At 39.6% G+C, this 18,691-nt stretch overlaps 5 protein-coding genes across 6 annotated transcripts; 2 read left to right on the forward strand and 3 right to left on the reverse strand.

The window, feature by feature from the left end:
• Window positions 1-3,891: 3,891 nt before the first annotated feature.
• LOC122053110 (thioredoxin-like protein CXXS1) lies at window positions 3,892-6,051 on the forward strand. Of its 2 annotated transcripts, none has more exons than XM_042614993.1 (4): window positions 3,892-4,033; window positions 4,215-5,164; window positions 5,260-5,382; window positions 5,682-6,051. In XM_042614993.1, exons 2-4 carry the CDS (start codon window positions 5,033-5,035, stop codon window positions 5,841-5,843), a joined length of 417 nt encoding a protein of 138 aa, XP_042470927.1. In that variant the 5' UTR covers window positions 3,892-4,033; window positions 4,215-5,032; the 3' UTR covers window positions 5,844-6,051. The 2 variants fall into 2 exon arrangements, with proteins under 2 accessions (XP_042470927.1, XP_042470928.1); XM_042614994.1 differs by having other exon boundaries at window positions 5,636-5,818.
• Window positions 6,052-6,282: 231 nt separating this feature from the next.
• LOC122054202 (blue copper protein-like) lies at window positions 6,283-7,229 on the reverse strand. The gene is made up of 2 exons (XM_042616011.1): window positions 6,993-7,229; window positions 6,283-6,853 (listed from the first exon to the last, which is right to left on the reverse strand). The coding sequence occupies exons 1-2, from the start codon at window positions 7,159-7,161 to the stop codon at window positions 6,390-6,392; spliced, it is 633 nt and encodes a 210-aa protein (XP_042471945.1). The 5' UTR covers window positions 7,162-7,229; the 3' UTR covers window positions 6,283-6,389.
• A 634-nt stretch (window positions 7,230-7,863) lies between these two features.
• Window positions 7,864-9,961, reverse strand: LOC122053113 (tobamovirus multiplication protein 1-like). The gene is made up of 11 exons (XM_042614997.1): window positions 9,824-9,961; window positions 9,642-9,732; window positions 9,509-9,561; window positions 9,341-9,433; window positions 9,187-9,258; window positions 9,014-9,086; window positions 8,897-8,942; window positions 8,761-8,824; window positions 8,552-8,605; window positions 8,293-8,370; window positions 7,864-8,195 (listed from the first exon to the last, which is right to left on the reverse strand). The coding sequence occupies exons 1-11, from the start codon at window positions 9,959-9,961 to the stop codon at window positions 8,103-8,105; spliced, it is 855 nt and encodes a 284-aa protein (XP_042470931.1). The 3' UTR covers window positions 7,864-8,102.
• Window positions 9,962-10,085: 124 nt separating this feature from the next.
• On the forward strand, window positions 10,086-12,535 carry LOC122053112 (CRS2-associated factor 2, mitochondrial-like). The gene is made up of 5 exons (XM_042614996.1): window positions 10,086-10,719; window positions 10,904-11,031; window positions 11,117-11,342; window positions 11,468-11,595; window positions 12,053-12,535. The coding sequence occupies exons 1-5, from the start codon at window positions 10,218-10,220 to the stop codon at window positions 12,140-12,142; spliced, it is 1,074 nt and encodes a 357-aa protein (XP_042470930.1). The 5' UTR covers window positions 10,086-10,217; the 3' UTR covers window positions 12,143-12,535.
• A 127-nt stretch (window positions 12,536-12,662) lies between these two features.
• On the reverse strand, window positions 12,663-17,514 carry LOC122053111. Its single transcript, XM_042614995.1, has 5 exons — window positions 16,985-17,514; window positions 15,449-16,157; window positions 15,091-15,337; window positions 14,149-14,211; window positions 12,663-12,872 (listed from the first exon to the last, which is right to left on the reverse strand). The coding sequence occupies exons 1-5, from the start codon at window positions 17,415-17,417 to the stop codon at window positions 12,810-12,812; spliced, it is 1,515 nt and encodes a 504-aa protein (XP_042470929.1). The 5' UTR covers window positions 17,418-17,514; the 3' UTR covers window positions 12,663-12,809.
• Window positions 17,515-18,691: the final 1,177 nt, after the last annotated feature.

Below are 18,691 nucleotides of genomic sequence, written 5' to 3' on the forward strand. Positions count from 1 at the left end.
TACTATATGTTCGGTCATCCTTGACCCATTTGGATTTTCTCATGCCAAGTATCCGGTCAATCCTTTGACCTACTTGGGCTTCCCTATCCAGGTGTCCGGTCAACCTTGATCCACCTGGATTTTCACGTGTCTGTTTTCACTCACTAGGTCTTTCTTTCTACCTAACTTCATACACTAGGTCTTTCTATCTGTCTGACTTCACTCACTAGGACTTTCCATCTTCCTGGTTTCACTCATCAGGACTTTCATCTAGCTTCACTCACTAGGGTTTTCACCTGGCTTCACTCACCAGGATTTTCTATCTGTCTGACTTCACTCACTAGGACTTTCACCTATCTTCACTCACTAGGGTTTTTACCCGGCTTCACTCATCAAGATTTTCCAACTGCCAGGCTTCACTCACCAAGACTTTCACCTAGCTTCACTCACTAGGGTTTTCACTTGACTTCACTCATTAGGATTTTTCAACTGCCTAACCTCCAGTTAGGGCTTTCCCAGTGAAGTATCCGGTTAACCTTGACCTACTTGACTTTTCTTCTCATCAAACTGGTTATCCCTTGACCAGAGGGGAATTATATCAACAATCCCTCAATCAGACGATTGCATCTGCAATCTCCATATATTGTCAAACATTGAAACCCAAATATCAAGACTCAAGTTTGAGCCAACTCAAACTTAATCAACCAGGTCAACATTGACCTAGGGATATTGCACCAACATAAATCGGGTTGTGTTGCTAACAAATTGGATTGAGTTTGTTAACTTATTAATACATTAATTACTTAAACCCTTTAGTATTAAATCATAACATAAATCTTAGTTTATTTAAGTGAATCAGTTGTTTTTTTACGTATAAACTATACGACCTAACTAAATTGTCTAGCTCGCTTTGACCTACTAACTTGACCTAACCTCAGGCGACTCAGGCTATGCCTAAGGCCCTTATTTTATTGGGCCCTCTAAATTTATTTTTATATATTATTTATTAAATAAAAATATAATTATTAATTTATTTTAGAAATATATGAATTTGTTTGGTATTTATTTGGTTAAAATAAATTTGGTTGATAATTTTTTATTTTTTATTAGTCAAATTAAGTTTGATAATAACTTTTTATTTTCGATGGATCGTAATTAAATTTGGCATGTAAGTTTTAATTTTTTTAATGACTAAAATTAGGTTTGATAGATAATTTATAATATTTTACTGGTTTTGAATTTTTGAATTATTTTTTTGACTAAAATTTTAATCAAAATTTGATTTATGAGTTAAAGTTAGGTTTTTCTAATAAATTTTTTAAAAAATTAGTCGTACTTATTAATAATTAATATTTCTTATTAAAATACTTTTAAAATTTAAAAGCACATATTTTTTTTAATATTGTTTAATTTTTTTAATGACTAAAATTAGGTTTGATAGATAATTTATAATATTTTACTGGTTTTGAATTTTTGAATTATTTTTTTGACTAAAATTTTAATCAAAATTTGATTTATGAGTTAAAGTTAGGTTTTTCTAATAATTTTTTTAAAAAATTAGTCGTACTTATTAATAATTAATATTTCTTATTAAAATACTTTTAAAATTTAAAAGCACATATTTTTTTTAATATTGTACTAGATTATTTCTCTCTAATTTTTTTTTCTATAGATTTTTTTTACTAAATAATTTCGATTGATAATTTATTAAAATTAAAATGGATAAATGGATAGCCTGGTATAGAAACTCCATGCAAGTCTTAGAAAGGAAAAGTATATTACATGCCATCTTTTTTTACTGTTACATCAAAACTTTCCTTCATCAAACTTAAAATTAATAAAAAAAATTTACAAAATAATTAAAATATTTATTAACAGTAGTATAAGAATTTTTATTTTTAAATTTTTACTAATATTGAAATGAACCTTAACACAATAGTAAGCTGACCTAATTTTCACAACTTCCAATTACTAAAATAACCTTTACAACTAATAAAATGATCATTTTAAATTTTACAAATAAAATTAAACATCCTTTAATAACATTTTATATAAAAATCTATTTTTTAGAATTAATATTTTTAAAATATATATGTATATATATTAAAATCCTAAATACATTTTACAATCTAAAGCTTAAAAAATTATTGAGATGCACTGCCTAACCGACTAATTGAATTGTATGAGCGAATCGAATCACTTGATTTGTTGGGTCCAGTCATCCTCACTAATCTATTATTATTCTTGTAGCTGTTCGCGATTTAATTCTTCCGTGTTAATTTTAAACACTTTAAGATGAATTGACGAGGACACTGAGGACAAGTGTAATCATCTTTTATCACTTTAATGGTCCTGGTCAATTAAGATTGGCGCTCGCTAGTTCAAAGTAGGGCTTGCTGACGAGATCCCAGTTTGTGGGTTCGAGTCACAACGCAAAACTTTTCAGAGTCACTAACTCGAACACTCCTTCCTGAAACAAGGGCAGATCCTCTGGATCGCTTTTTGCGGTCCAGAGGATTGTCCCTAAACATACATTGATGGAGTACATGGTCCCCACTTATAAAATAAATAGGGATCATTTATCTCCATCAATACATATTTTGGGACCATCCTCTAGATCGCAAAAAGCGGTCTAGAGAATCCGGACTATTCCTGGAACACCAAATTTGCTGGGATCCAATGACGGTACAATTTAGCGGCTAGGGATCCTCTGGTCCGTAAATTACGAATTAAGGGATGATCCACTGATATGGACTCTTGATTTGGATGGACCTCATATATTTAAAGATGGGGTCCATCTAAATCAAGGATTTTTATATAATGGAGCATCTCTTGGTCCACAATTTACAACTAGAAGATTTGCCCTCCAATTTAGCAGGGTTCATCGGGAAGGTTTTCAAAAATCTTTGTTCAAATGATTGAGAGATATTTCTTTCTACAATTTGACGGCTTCGTTTTCTTTGTACCATCCAATCTCAGATATTTCACTCCTCTCGTCTTCGAGCTTCTCGAGCAAGCAATTTGCACAAGCCAAGTCCCCTGCTTCTGAGTTCTTCAGTTCTTGATCCATAACAGTTCGCTTCCTTTAAACCACTCGTTCCGCTGTGGTGTTCATGCTGTGCTTGAGCAGTCGACGCCAGACTTGACTGCATGACAGTGGCCTCACGGGGACACAGGGGAGACCACAGATGAGAGAAGGAGCCCCCTCTCGCTCAGGGCATCGTTTCGATTCTGACTGCAATCGTTTTGATTGATCCAATTGCTTGGATCGCAGCAACCACACAGATTGCGGCAGCGAGATCTTTCTATGTTGTTTTCTCCAGCGCTGGACGCCTCCGATTCCCTGAGTCATACATCGAGCTTCCAAGAAGAGCCGGCAAGAGGTGAATCTCTGCCCATTGAATGCTTCTGATGGCGACCGAAGACTTTGGCCCCCTGAGAATGAGTGAAGGAGAGGCATTTGGAATGTGCAAAATGTTTGCCGCATAGGTTTTGTCCCTGAGATCTTCTGTGATGAGCGACAGGTTATGTTCCAGTTCAGCTCCAAATGGCTGATTTGGGGGAGAAGCAATGAAACATGAAGTCGAGAAATTTTATAATTCTGCATCTGGTTTCGATCAAAATTTTGATTTTCATCCACCATAAATTCTGAGAGTGATGGCGATGCATTGCCAATTTAGGTTTTTCCACTAGGGCAGTTTGGTCTTCTCACTTCTCCGCTGGGCCTATATAACGTCTTTCTCCCAGCAGAAGAAAGCCCCATCCTCGATCGCGGCGGACGGTAGATGAAACTCGCCTCGCTGCTCCAATGCGGCTGCGGCGCGATGTGGCCGGAGGACACGGCGCCGTCGGCGGCGGTGTCCCCTCTTGCGAACTTTCCTGCCGCGCCTCGTAATTGCCGCCGCGCAAAACGCGGCTTCAAGCACTGGACGCCGTCGCTCTCGGCGATCTCTGAGCAGGGATCTACCGCGGCGGAGGTGGCGGGGATCGATACCAAGGCCAAGGCCTCCGTCTCTCGTCGGGTTCCTCCTCGTTCTCAGAGCGAGGACAACCGGTAACCTCCCTGGATGCCTCAATCTCATCATACTATATATATCTATATTTTTTTTTTTTAAAAAACAAAGGAGAAGAAGAAGACTTTTTAGGATCAAGAGCAATGATGTTAAATTCGTATTGACTTGGATTTTTTTTTCTTTTCATCAATTTATCTTCATTTGAGTTTGTCCCTCTTTCAGGTACATGGATGTTTCTTCAGTTGTTTCTGCAATTTGTCCCACTGCATATTTGTTCTAGTACCTAAGTCAATGTACATATATGATCATAAAGAGCATGCATGTCTTCTTGCTTCTGGTGTTCTAGGGATCAGACTTATGTGTATTTTTGTCCATTCTCTTGGCAATACGAGTTTCTACTGAATTGTGTAGACATTGGAACATCACCAATTGAAGTCCTGTTCAAGTCTGTTCCATATGCAACATGTAAAAAAATTGTTAATTGGGACATCACCAATTTGAAGTCCTGTTCAAGTCTGTTCCATATGCAACATGTAAAAAAATTGTTAATTGGGCTTGTTCATTCTATAGACACAACTCTAAGACTATTTTAAATTAAAAATTAAACTGGATAAATCCAAGACCAAGTAATTGGTTCTTACTCTATCTAAACAATATCAATTTATAAAGATTACTTATAGCATATGATAACTTATTCTAGAAATAATAATAAATTGCTTTTCTTTACAAGGTGCTAGTTGCTTCCAGTTGTTTCTTAATATTATAATTTATAAAACAGCCAAAAGACAGACTTCATTACCATATTTATTAATCCACAATGAGCCTTAGATTTCCCAAACAATTATAATTCATGAATGAAATCATGCTGAATAATGCAAAACTTCCATAGCCATGATCATGGATATGAACAAGCTCTGTTGTGGCCCCTCTTGATCTTTTATTGGACCACCTGCCTTCCATCTCCACACCCCTTTCCTAGCATCAAATCTTCTCCCCATCTCTATAAATTCCCATCCCGACTCTGGTGAACAAATCAGCTCATGAGCTTGTGGTGGGTCATGGAAGGCCAGAAGCAGCAGCAGCAGCAGCATTCCAAGTCTAGGGTTGTGAAGGTGAACTCAGAGGAGTCATGGAACATGTTCATCACCCAAGCCAAGAACCAAGGCTGCCCTGTAAGCTATACTCATTACAGCCTTGAAGCTATACTCAATTTCCTCCATCCTGCATGCTCTTTAGGTTTTGATGTCTGTGCGACCTTGCTCTGCAGGTTTTTGTCCACTTTGGTGCCTCATGGTGTGTTCCATCTCTTGCCATGAATGCATTCTTTGAGGAGCTAGCCATGACTTATCAGGACATCCTCTTCATCTTGGTGGACGTTGACGAAGCCAAGGTGAGGGATTTTCACTGTGGCATTTATTCTTTGCAAGAATTGGGGATTTGATCGTTCTGTAGATTTAACAAGTCTGGTTTGTTTGATTGCTATAAATCCTCAATTTTGGTCTAAAAAATCAGGCTGATAAACTTAGTCGCCCCCTTGTATTTTTCAAATTTCCTTTTAACTGAGATTTCTTAACAGAGGAGCAGATTTTAGCATGAGATTAGTCTTTATTTTCTGATACAATGTTTTATCATTCGGAGAACAGAAAAGATTACTGCTCAATCATTTGATGCGTTGGGTGGAAATGGCAGGAGGTGGCTTCCAAGATGGAGGTGAAGGCAATGCCAACATTTGTTCTGATGAGAGATGATGGCACAGTGATGGACAAGGTTGTTGGGGCAAATCCGGAGGAGATCAAGAAGAGGGTTGATGGCTTTGTCCAATCATTTCTCAGCCCAAAAATTATTGGATGAAAGAGAAGAGAAAATTTTAGAAAAAAAAAGTTTAACAATAAGACTTGTTTCTTGTCAGTATGTGATAATTGTTTGGCTGTGTTATGCTGTAATTATAGTGTAGAATGTTGTGAGTTTGTCACAGGTGTTTATTCCTATCCATATCTGATGTGTATTATATATATATTTTCATAATTATCCTAAAATTACTTGTTTAATTATTGTTCTACTAATATTTCTCTTACAATAATGCTGATTTTAAGGCTCCTGATATTTTTTTTTAAAAAAATTGTTTCATAATCTTTCAGTTTTTCGTTAAAATAGAGGGCAAAAATCAGGGTGCGTTTTGACTTTTAGTAAATTACTGAATTGAATGAATCTTTAACAATTCTTTATGAATCAAAAGAGTCAAACGATCACGACGTATTTTTTTTTTTTTTATAGTTTTTGAGAATTCACGGGACAAAATCAATTAAAACTATCACAAATTGAATAGAGATCAAATTATGAACGGAGATGATTTTTTTTTTTTTTGGAGGGAAAAAATTTGAGAAATAATATCGGCACTTAAAGAACCAAAACCGCCAGCATCAACAGACCGGATCCGAATCCAGCAACAGCCTTCGCGGGCTCTCCGCCGGAAGCCACCGCCGTGGTTGTTGGCTTAGATGGAGGCAACTCATCAGAAGATCCCGCCGCCGGGGTTGCATCGGTATGAGACCTTCGGGACGCGGACGACGGAGCTGAGGCCAGCGAGCTTTCCGGCGGCGATGACGACGTCGCCGGCGAGGGCGAGGGGGAGGGGGCGGGGGAGGTGGCGGGTTTGGCGGCGAGGACGTCGATCTCCACCTTCATACCCGCCGAGCAGTGCCCTGCGATTCCACAGATGAAGTACCGCTTCCCGGCGGCGGTAAGCTTGACGACGGTGTTACCGCCGGCATCGGTGGAGATAGGATTGCCGGTGGCGCAGGTGCCGTAGGCGGCGCGGGAGACCTCCAAAACGTCGTGCTGATTCGCTGCGTGCTTGAATGCTGCAACCGAATCCAGGAGACGACGACAAAACGCGCAAAGATTGAGAGATAAAGAAATCCAGCCACAAAATTCACTCTCGCATAATTCTACTAATCGATAAGCGTAATCCGAAGAAAAAATAAAAACAAATGAGCTCACTCAAGGTGTCGCCGACGTGAAATTTCTTGCCGGAGACCCACCCCGTGAAATCGGTAGATAGATCCCAGGAGCCGCCCGGCCCTCCCACGTTGTAGTTCGCCGCGACTGCGAACGGAGGAACGGTCGCCATTGCTGCGAGGGCGACTAAAGCTCTCAACAAGGGTGCCATCTCGATTTCAATTGCAACGGAAGGGGCTGCAGAGGAGAAGAGAAGTTGTGTGCCTATGGAAGCCGAGAAAGGACGAGTCAGTCATATAGAGAGTAGGAGAGGGCAGCGATGGCAGTAGGTAGCTTCGAATTAAGCTTCAGAAGTTGGCAATGTCGATCGATCGTCGTTGGAGGGTTGACTTGTAAGTTAAGGTACGCTGATCAGTGATAGCTGTGTAATTAAGTTGGAAGAGGAAAGCAGACCTAGAGAGGACTAGATTTGATAGTTCTTGGTGGACGTTTCATCTACTATTGTTGAATTAAAGTTTAATAGCTATAATAATCCCCTCCGGAATGGGTGAAGGATGAATCAACATTAATCCGATCAGACAGTAGTCTTTGAGATAGCAGAGTGAGGTACAGCGAAAGCATGCCGTGGGATCGGGATTGTCAGATCGGATGATTGTCTCTGAGCTAGTAGAGTAGAGTGAGATACAAAGGGAGCATGACCTGTGGGATCGGGGTTGTTCGATCAAATGATGATCTCTGGTGTCCCGATTGACAATTCGCTCAGGTTAACCTACCTTAGATTTTGATTGCCATGTTAATAGGGAGATTGACTTTATGATCCTACATGGGAATTACCTATATCCGTCGTATCATATAATAAGTTGGGTGTTATTTACTTTGGTGGTAGAATAATGAACGTAAATGATCATGATTCTTATATTTCATTTACAAAAAAAAAAACATAAACACGCAATCAGTTCCTCTTAGTTCCTTTAGGCAATGCAAAGCAGTTTCAATTAGAAATGGGACTCTCTCGAGTGCCTAACAAATCCCTGCTTTCTGACTACTGTTTAAAAACAATGAGTGCAACAAATAGATTGCATAAAGAAGATCAAAAGGATCTCATCTCCATAGCTCCAAATAGGTTGGTTAGTTCTTGCACGAGCAAATGTTCTATCGAATGGGATGATACTGCCCGGAAACACTTTTTGGAGGGAGCTTCCTCAGTATGTAGAGAACAAGTGCAGAGGGAAGAATTTCAGTCATCTGAATCATACAAAATAAGTAGCTAAAATCATGGATTTGCTTTTGAAATCGATAAACCACGAAAAACAAGAACAATCATGTTTCGTCAGTGGCTTACCATGTAGAAGCTGAAATCCAGAATAGGATGATCCAATACATCTAGTGAGGCACCAGAATCCATGGCTGATAGGCCAAGCTGCAATATATTTCATGTAGAAGATGAAAAAACAATTGATCAGCAAATATATTTGTAGAGCTTATCTTCCTCATATTTCACAAACCTTAAGAGGAGATCAAATTTCAGTAACAGATTAAACTAATTAGTATCTACTTTCTTCGAGTAATCTTCTCAGGTTACGATAGGAATCGGTACTCACCACCAGGCATCTTATAAGAAAACAGGTGAAACATACAGCAGCAACAGATCCAACCTGCAAAATATACACCGATGACTTAACTCCACAGCAAACATCATACTAAAGTAGTCCCAAAATAGGAGTTAAGCATGTAGGAGCAAGATTTATCGTCGCGAAATCAATCTCGAGAAAAGTACATCATCCTTTTGTGCTGCAAGCAGCCAACAAACCTCATAAAGCTTCTTCTGTCGTCCCCTCGATTCAATGGGGAAATGCCTCAGCATGCAAAAAAGTCTGAAAAAAATCAAAGCTCAGAAGAATGCTGTCTGCATCATGTTTGTTTCAGCTGAATGCTAAAGCTATTACCTTCCTCCATAGACTAAGAAACCAAGTGCAGCTAGAAAGGATGATACTGGATAAGAGAAAAGCACCCCAAATTAAGTTAAATCTACCTGTTGTCACTTGTTCAAAATAAAATCTTACCCGCTAGGAAGATATTCCCAACTGATTCAACAATTCGACCGCCGTTTATCCACAGGTAGATCCATATGCAAACCTATCGAAAAACACAAACAAGTGGTATCATTAGCTAGCTAGCTAAAAAGGTTATATCAACATACCCCAGTTTGCCAATTGAAAACTGAAGGAATGGATACCTGAATGATGTATATCACACAATTAGCAATGGTGTATATGATTCTAAGCTTATTGGAAGGAAGACCCCTTGCCTACCATGTTGTTAGTGCATCAACAGGATTAGAACATCAAATAATATGTTTGTAGAACCATACAAACATAACTTATACTGACCTGATGATATATTTCAGCCCAGTAAAGCACAAGCAGGGTGTAAGTAGAAAAGAATAATAACCCTGGAAGATCCAACAGTACTAGAGCAAAAACCTGGCTAATCGAATCAAAAAGATTTCACCATCCACACATTTCCAGTCTGGGAGTGATCAAGAACAAGTCTCTTACCCTTGGCCGGAGTAGGAAAACATGTTTGTGGAACCCAAATACAAGAGCACGAACTGCAACATTAGAAGAAAGGAAATCAGCCATCAAGGATTTAGAGGAGAAAGAGTGGGGAAAAAATTGATGCCAAAGTCACCTCCGTTCACCATGAAATTCATGAAATGGAAAACCTTCTGCGTCGTCCAGCCGTATTCAGGGGATCGGAGTTGGTTCCTCACTACCTGAATCTGCGGAGAGGAAACAACAGGAAAGCTGCAATTTTGACATGAAAGAGAACGAAAATAGCTGAGTCGATGGCCTGTGGAGGCGGGGGAGTACGAGGGCAAAGGCGGAGACGCAGGAGTATGCGGCGCAGAGGGAGTAGAAGGCGGCGTCCTGCCATTGGGAGGAATGGCCGGCGTTCGCCCACCAGCTTCGAGCGGTCGCAGGGAGCCAACTCATCTCTGAGATGTCCATGCGAATCTAGAGAGAGAGAGAGAGAGAGAGAGAGAGATTTGGTGGAGGAAAGGAAGAAGTTGCGAGCAACCAACCGGTCGAGAAGAAGAAGCTCCTCTCACCAACGCTTCTTTGTTCTTGTTACTTGGAGTAAAAAAAATGGCGGCTGGCGGTTGCAAGTCAACGACTTTAAAAAGAGATAAAAAGGTTAAAAAGGGGTAGATTTGCAAGATTGGCCCAGCACAAATCGAACCGTGGCTAGGTCGTTTAGCACTCGATGCAACGAAGGCTGCTCGCCGGCGCTCTGCCGACCCTAGGCGCTTCCTTTCCCCCCTTTTCCCCGTCCCCTCTGTTCTTCTCTCGCACTAAGAAGAACTCTCCCTCTCTCCACGACGAACCCGACGACCCTCCGTTCTCCCCGATCGCTAAAACCCCGAAACCTAGGGCTAAACCCCCGAAACCTAAGCCCAAAACCCCACCTTGCGCCGAGGAGAAGAAAAAGCCCTCGCCTTTCCACTCCGACCTCCCCTTCGACTTCCGATACTCGTACTCCGAGACCGACCCTTCCGTCAAGCCCATTGGGTTCCGGGAGCCCCCTCGCTTCTCCCCGTTCGGCCCTGGACGCCTCGACCGAAAGTGGAACGGGGTGTCGGCGCTGGCGAATGCCGAGGTAGCGGAGGAGAGGAATTCGGTGCTCGGGGATCCACTCACCGAGGAAGAGGTTGCGGAGCTCGTAGAGCGCTACCGGCATAGCGATTGCTCTAGTCAGATCAATCTGGGTTAGTTGATTCTCTAGCACATCTTCGAATTTGAAATGATATTTTGGGAATCAAACGTTTCTCCTGATGCAAAATTGGTTTTTTTTTTTTCTTTTTCAGTATAATTTTTGGATTCTGCGTGTTCCTCGTGTTGCCTCCTCGATGATTGCATGATACTGATAAGCATAAAATGCTGCTTCCACAGGGAAAGGTGGTGTAACTCACAATATGCTGGAGGACATCCACAATCATTGGAAGAGAGCTGAAGCTGTAAGATTGAAGTGCCTTGGAGTTCCAACCCTTGACATGGATAATGTTTGTTTCCACCTTGAGGTTGAAATCCATTTTCTGATTACTAACATCGAATTGTTGAATATGATCATGTCACAAGAATTAAAATTGCTTAGCTTGTGTTCAGGATAAAACCGGTGGAAAGATCATATTCAGAAATATAAACATCCTCCTACTCTACCGCGGTCGCAACTATGATCCTAAGAAAAGGCCGGTAATACCCGTAATGTTATGGAAGCCATTGGCACCCATATATCCAAAGCTTGTTCAAAATGTTGCTCAGGGTTTGACTTTTGAGGAAACAAAAGAGTTGAGAAATAGAGGATTAAATGCACCTGCTCTAATGAAACTCAGTATGCTTGGAAAAAAACTTTAAATTGCCATTTAGCTACTTTTCAGAATCAATTCAGCATATAGATTGTTCCCTAGTTCGGTTTCTGATTGCGATTACTAAAGTGTAGTATTGCTTATTCTGCAGCTAGGAATGGTGTTTATGTGAATGTGGTGGAAAGAGTCAGAGAGGCCTTCGGATCTATGGATGTCATCAGGTTGGACTGTTCGCATGTTTATACAAGTGATTGCAAGAAGATTGGGGTGAAACTAAGGGTATGACTATGTTCTTTAAAAGTAGTATTTTATATGTATGTATTTTGAGTTATTGATCTTCAATAAACCATTAGATTTATTGATGATATCGAATCCTCATGGACTCATTGAGATTTTATGGACACCGCGATTAAGGAATGTTACCTTTTATCAACTCTGGAAGTTTAGCTCGCCTTTGAAATGCTTTTCAATTGGACAATGCTGATTCCTGGCCCCCATGGTTCAATCAATGTGAGGCTCAACAAGAGAATTGACCCCCTTCCAAACATCTTTCAAGCAGAATACCTTCTTGAAAAAAGTTAATAGGATACATAGTCTATTACCTTAGATATTAACGGTTTAATGTATCTGTGTACTGAAGTAGTTTATGATTGCGATACACAATTACAAACTTCAATGATTTTGGAAAGCTTATGCGCCGAATCATGTTGTGGATTTTAACTGTCATTTTTTGTAGGATTTGGTTCCTTGCATTCCTATCCTATTCAAGGATGGACAAATCATACTTTGGAGGGGGAATGCCAATGAGGACTCTAATTCATCATGATTAGGCTTTTTCTAGCCTCCTCTTGCACTATGCATACTGTGTATGCTTGCCAGTGATTCACATATGCAAAGGTAAACTTGTTGAAGGTTCCACATCTTGCCGGCGTAGCATGAGAGGCCTGTGGCCGGTTGCAAGATTTTCATCAAAGAAAATTATAAAGAACTGATGGCATCAAGGAGATCAAGTGCAAGATGTGGAATGAAATTGAAGCAGCATGGGACTAGCAGAATGTTGAACAAAAATTGAACCGTTTATGATATTGCTGTATTAATTTAACAGAATGATTCATTTTCTTATTTATGCTAATCTGTTCATTTTATAACATGATGTTAACAGCTTATATTTTGCTCCAGTTACGCTTGAGTAGAGACTGTACTCTGGTATATACTTGCACCCAAAAGGATCACTGCTATATCAGGTAGAAAGAATCTAGCAATCAAGAGTTCATTAGACCGAGTCTAGATTCACCATATAGTATCATTGTCTCAAATGATCACAATTACTCTTGGCCTCTAAGACATGGTAAAATGTTTCTTCTTATAATAGACAATTAATATCCAAAGAGAACAGAGGGAATAAGAATGGTTATATGGAAGGAAAAACGGACAGCTCTTACTAAATGTGAAGAGAAACAGATAAAAAAGGAAATCAGGCCAAAAAATGCTTGTTATTTCATTTTTCTCTTGGTAGCAGCTTTTTTCTTCGACTTCCTGAATCCAGCACCACTCTCCTGAAAGAATGTTTACAACGACGCACGTTTAGCTCACATCCATGAAAGAATATTTAAACTGCAACGTATTTGATTTGGACAATAGCCGCAAGGCAATCAAGACTGTCAGAATAAACCATGTACTGTAATTAACATAGACAAGCAGCGGCAAATAAGCATAAAGATGAGCATCTAGTTATACAAACTCACTTCGAAAAGAAACCGACACATGTCAGGATAGAAAATGCGGAAAAGCATGCTGATGTTCACAGGAAGACTAGTATATTCAGCTGGCACCAATCCTAGTATAGTCATGCCTAAGGTTTGACATCTTGCGTTGGGGAAGAAAATTAGTTGGAGTGTACAAGCACCTTGCATGCATGGGGACCCAACAGAAATGAATCAGAAACTAGGAAAACTTTAGTGGTCCAGTTGGCAATGCTTAACCAGATGAGAATATTGACAATACCCTTTTACAAGCATTGAAAGAACACTCATTCCATATTATTGCTCAGAGCCAGAGCTGTGAGATCTCTTTCAAGTATTGATATCAGTCTAATGTTCTCAAAGGCTTGTGACTGGAGGTCATTCCAGTGCTGTGGTATTGATTCAAATAATATTCAAATGAAATAAATGTTGCCTTATTATATTAATTGTACAAAATTCTTTTAAGTTTCCATCACCTAAATTTTCAAACTATGGTTTCCTACTTCCCAAGAATTTCCATCATTAGTACTCTTAATATTTTGATAGAACCTTATAACAAGGACGACAACCAACTCTTGGAATAATCAATTATGCTTTAAAACCAAAAAGAAGGCCAAAGAAGGGCCACTTATATCATTTAGTATGCCACCAGCATCAACAAAAATTCATTTTCACCATATGAGAAAGATAATCTTTCCATAGTGTTATTGATGAAATGACCCAATATCCAAAAAACTTTAAGAGTCAGCTGGATTCAATTTATTAAAATATGATCCATGTCACATTGATTTGCCAAAAGGTTCCCTTCCAGAAAAACCTCAGGATATCACATGGCTCTAGAAATCAGATTAACCATCTTATTTATGCATCTAAAGCATCCAAAAAAGAAAAACCGAGATTACATTCATTGCCTGGCACTACAAGTAGGCAAATATCAAGGTTTCACATAACAGTTACGAAGATATCTAATAATTATAGAGCCGATCATCATGATGTATGTGTTATTAAAAATAGAAGCCAGCCATGCAGTGAAAAACATTGTAAACACAAATGCAATTGTAGATGTTAAAGAAAACAGCAATTCTCTTACCTTCCTATATTGTCTATAAGCTTGTTGGCCTGACAACTCTACACCATCTTTGGTTACATAGACCTGCAATTAATAATCAAAATGGAAAGTACAACTCATGAAGCCATCAGTAGGAACTATCCCAAATTGAACACATGGTTATCCTGAAACCATTTCAAGTTATGTAGATTGGTCCAAGCCTTCAGAGTTATATTTAAGTGTCTATCCAATTGAATATTTTTGCTCCAATCTTAAGGACTATGATGCAAGAACATGGGAAGAATTTGTGCAAATCCAAACATTTGTAAGATGTATACTGTAGAGAAACTCAATATTGGACAGCCAATAGCTTGATGCCACATATCAAAATATTGGGCATTCATCAGAATGATAGTACCACATGCATTAACGAAGGATGAAAATAAATTATATTGATCTTAGAATAATAAATTCGAACTATTGAGATACAGCTAGGACTTCACACTGAAAAACAAGTGTAACGATGGAAAACCAATGAATTTTTTCAGTTAAGACTTAAGATAGCATCTAGAATAAGATCATTGCAGTCCTAAAGGTTTATTTAAGATTAGCAAAGAGGAAACAAGGAACAAAAAGTAGAATGATGGGACATTCAGATTATAGTTCTGTTATTTCTTGTCACCAGAATTCTTCAGAATCGAGTAATAAGCAATTCTCCATCAATTTAATGATCAAAATTAGGTGATTTCAAATTGTTGGTGCTACACTTATCACAAATTATTCACAAGTTAACTAAAAACAAAGTAGGGAAATAAAGTGAGTGGGCCACCATCACTGTCGAAAAAAAAAAGAGCAAACACAAAGGAAAAATGGAAATATGGAAACATGCATGAAAAATCCTGTTAGATTTTAGTAATAATCATAATCAAGAAAATCTTCCATTCCTATGAGAAAATTCAACAAGTGCTAACGTGTATCCCCTACCTTTCTTCCACTTTCATCAGTAAACCAGTGACCAGATTGATGGCCACTAGCATGAACTCGCCTTTTCCCAGCATCTTTTGGGATAACACTAACGGCACTCTTTTTGGGGCATGCCCAACCGCCAGAAGCATTTGGTTCCTTTAGATTAGCATCCTTTGCCTTTCTTCTCTTTTTAGAACTTCCAGCAACATCCTGCTTGCTGGTTTTACGTGCATCACTAGGGGTATCTCTTGCACCAAATTGATTCCTGCTACAGCAGAGCAACAGTCAGTAGGGCATGTGCCAACACACACACACACACATACATAACTCACATACATATATTTATCAACAGAACTCAAATCTAATCATTCCTTACATGTAGTTTATATTTCTTGTCCCAAGTTGCTTCTGAACTTCTGTACCAAGAGGAACAAAGTAGGGCAATCGTTGCTTTACTAGCATCTGAATCCTCAAGTCATTGTGGTAGAAATACTGAAAAGAAGGTGGTTCTGCATTAGGCAAATTACAATTTTGTTCTGCATTTCCAATGATATTTCTTTGCCTTTTTGTATCAGTTACTCTTGAACTGCAGAAAACCATGTCTTCTTCTCTGTTCCTTCCTGATTCTAGATCCTTTGTTGATTTGAAATAGTCTTCACAAAACTGATCTAGAGCAGGTGTACTCAAGCTTATGCTTTTCTTAGGGCTTAAATCTTCCCAGAAACTGTCCTTCTTGGATTTTTCATATCTGAGACTTTTATGCTGTTGATTTTTACTTATCAATTTTTTCTCCATCAATCTGTTAGCATCAACAATTTTATTGTACTTGCATTCATCATCACTAAGAGGGTTATCAGAATCAGAACTCAGTAGATAGATTTTCCGTAGAGGACTAATGTTCGAATTTTGAAAAAATATTTTATTGCAATTTTCATGTGAAACCGTAGAAGTAATGTCTTCAGATGCTGTTGTTATTCTTGGCTTGTTCAGCTTCATTGTTGATTGGTTTGTAAGAATTCCATTTTTCTGCAGTGAACACTTTGAAGATCTGCCAGTGATGTGACTTCTCACTGAAGAATACTGATCTGGAAAATCAATCATTAGATGGTGCATAATTTAAACCTTTTTTCAACACTTTGCTTGGATACAATTAAAACCAGAACTCAAACTATATATCTCTATAGTTTTCAGAAGTTGACTTTTAATTGAGGCATAAAATATTTGAACTTGCTAACTAAATTTGCAAGAAGAACATACAGGAAAGAAATAAATGCTAAAGGATAGCTAGACCAACTTGGGGAAAAAAATTAAAGGATAATTTTAGTATGAAAATGAAGTTAGACCAAGTGTGAAGAGTCTCATCTTTGTCTTTACGTTGTAACCAAAAAGCCTAAGATCGTACATAAGCAAGTAAGAGCATTTGATCTACACAAACATACTTCATGACATTAATTGAACGAGGATATCATCATGCAAAGCTAAGATGGAATGGAGAAATCCATAACTGGTATTCCTGGAAGGTTATTCTTGTCTCAACCAACTTTATCCAAGAACAATATATGTTGGTAAACAATTTCTCTTGTATGCATTATCCACAACCACAAGCCAGATACATTTTGCGATCAGGAATATTACCCGCTTAAGTATGTTATGTATTTAAGCAGGAAATGAGCTAAATTCATCAATCGGTTGAAAATACCATACTAAGATTTTGTTTTATTTTTATTTTAATTTATTGTGCGTGCATATGCGTGTGTCTATGCTGTTTGTCAAGAAAAATGAGCCTTTTCACTCAAACCCAAATCCATAAAATAAGAATTTGGTTTTGCGCAGGATCTCCTGTAACCAATAACATTGAAAAATAATACGGTAAAAATAGCCACAAAAAACCCTAACGGCATAGCTCACTCACCTCGACTAGGGTTATCTTCTGGGGACGAAAAAGCTTCAATGTCATCATCTTCTGGAGAAATATCACCATTCATCGTGCCTCCGTCATCACATATAGGAGAATGAGCGATCGGCGAAGGGATACGACGAGAAGGCGGCCGCGGCGGGCCTCGCCGTAAGCGCTTGAAGGCCGGAAGAGGGGTTTCCTGAACGGCCTCCGAAGCAGGGATCTCTTCGTGACCGCTCGGCTCTCCCTCTACGAATCCATGCTCCGGGAAGCGCTCAAAGGATGGATCTTCCACCGCGGGAGACGGAACGGGGAAAAGGGGGCGTCGCTCTTCCTCTCCGTTATCATTCCCTTCCTCGTCCTCGGTGGACAGATCGGCGATGTCGAAATCGAGGCCGAGAGAGAAGGAAGGAGCCGTGAAGTCGTCCATTCGGAATCGATCGTTCATCGATCGAGCGATCGAGAGAGAGAAACAGAGCAGTGCGGAAAAACAAAGGAGAAGCTTTTACCTGGGGAAAATTGGAAAAGATTTAGAAATTTTTGCGCCAAATAAAAACCTCGTCTTAGAACCGCCAAATCGAACTTACAATGCCGGATTCGGGCAATAATCATCTGGAGGTCCTCCAATGTAATCCAACCCGATAAAAAGATAATTGGTAATTACAAAATCTCCGGGCCGGCCCGGCCCGGCCCATCTTGATCGGCACTGTCCCAATTTACAACTTGCATATGTCACGTGCTTACCATGTGTGCAAATAGGGTCTGTAACCCGATCCGCAACTGGGTTCTCCACGAATCCGAGCCTACCAAACCACCAATCATATAATGGGAGTTTTCCATTGGTTTAATTCGGTCTGTAGGCCCGACCAATCATTTATCAGCCCAATAGAAGTGGCTTTGCAAGATGTTTGGTGAATGTAGCAGCTCACGGGATCAGATGGCGGGACAGCCGCTGATTGCTAGGTTGCGGCATCAGGCTTCCGCTTCAAACCAGTTGGTCCACTTTCCCCTTCGAATGCGGCCGGTAACACGTCTAGGTTCGCTTAGAGCTCCCTGCAACCTCCTCTCCCCCTTCCACTATTAATCCGGAGGGCGTTCGACGGCCAATTCCATCCAAATTTCGTAGATCCTCCTTTCCACTGCTTCGATCCCCAATTTGTGATGGCTCGATTTGGTGGATGGATTCAGTTCCTGATCTCCTTCCTCCGAGTTCTCATGGAGAGGCCCGTTCCCGACGAGATTCAGCTCGCGCTTTGAAGCCAGGTGCGGCTCTTTTCTTCCCGTACTACCCGATTTCGCTTCCCATCGTCTCTGTTTCCGCGATTTCTCGATTCGAAGGCGAGACTTTATTGTTCGCTGAAGCCAAAAAAAAAAAAAAATTGTTCTTTGGGGGCGTAGATCGGCGGTCGATTAGATGGCTTGGTTTGGTGGATGGATTAGTTTGTTGTTCTTCATCTTGCGAATTCTGAAGGAGAGGCCCGCTTCGAGTGATCTCCTACTCGTTCTGTAACAGACTGAACGAGGATCAGAAATCCTTCAATGTTTGAAGAAGATGAATTGAATATCACGCTTCAAATTGTAATCGAGTTGTATGTAACTTTGCTTTAACACAGAGTGAGTCGAGTTGAGAGCAGAACTAGCCAATTTGCTAGTTACAGATTCCATTGTGGGTTGTTTGTGCTGTGGTGTACTAGTTTTGTGTAATCGACATCATTTCTTAAT

Source organism: Zingiber officinale, chromosome 3A, assembly GCF_018446385.1.
Source record: "Zingiber officinale cultivar Zhangliang chromosome 3A, Zo_v1.1, whole genome shotgun sequence".
In the NCBI taxonomy this organism is placed as follows: Eukaryota; Viridiplantae; Streptophyta; class Magnoliopsida; order Zingiberales; family Zingiberaceae; genus Zingiber; species Zingiber officinale.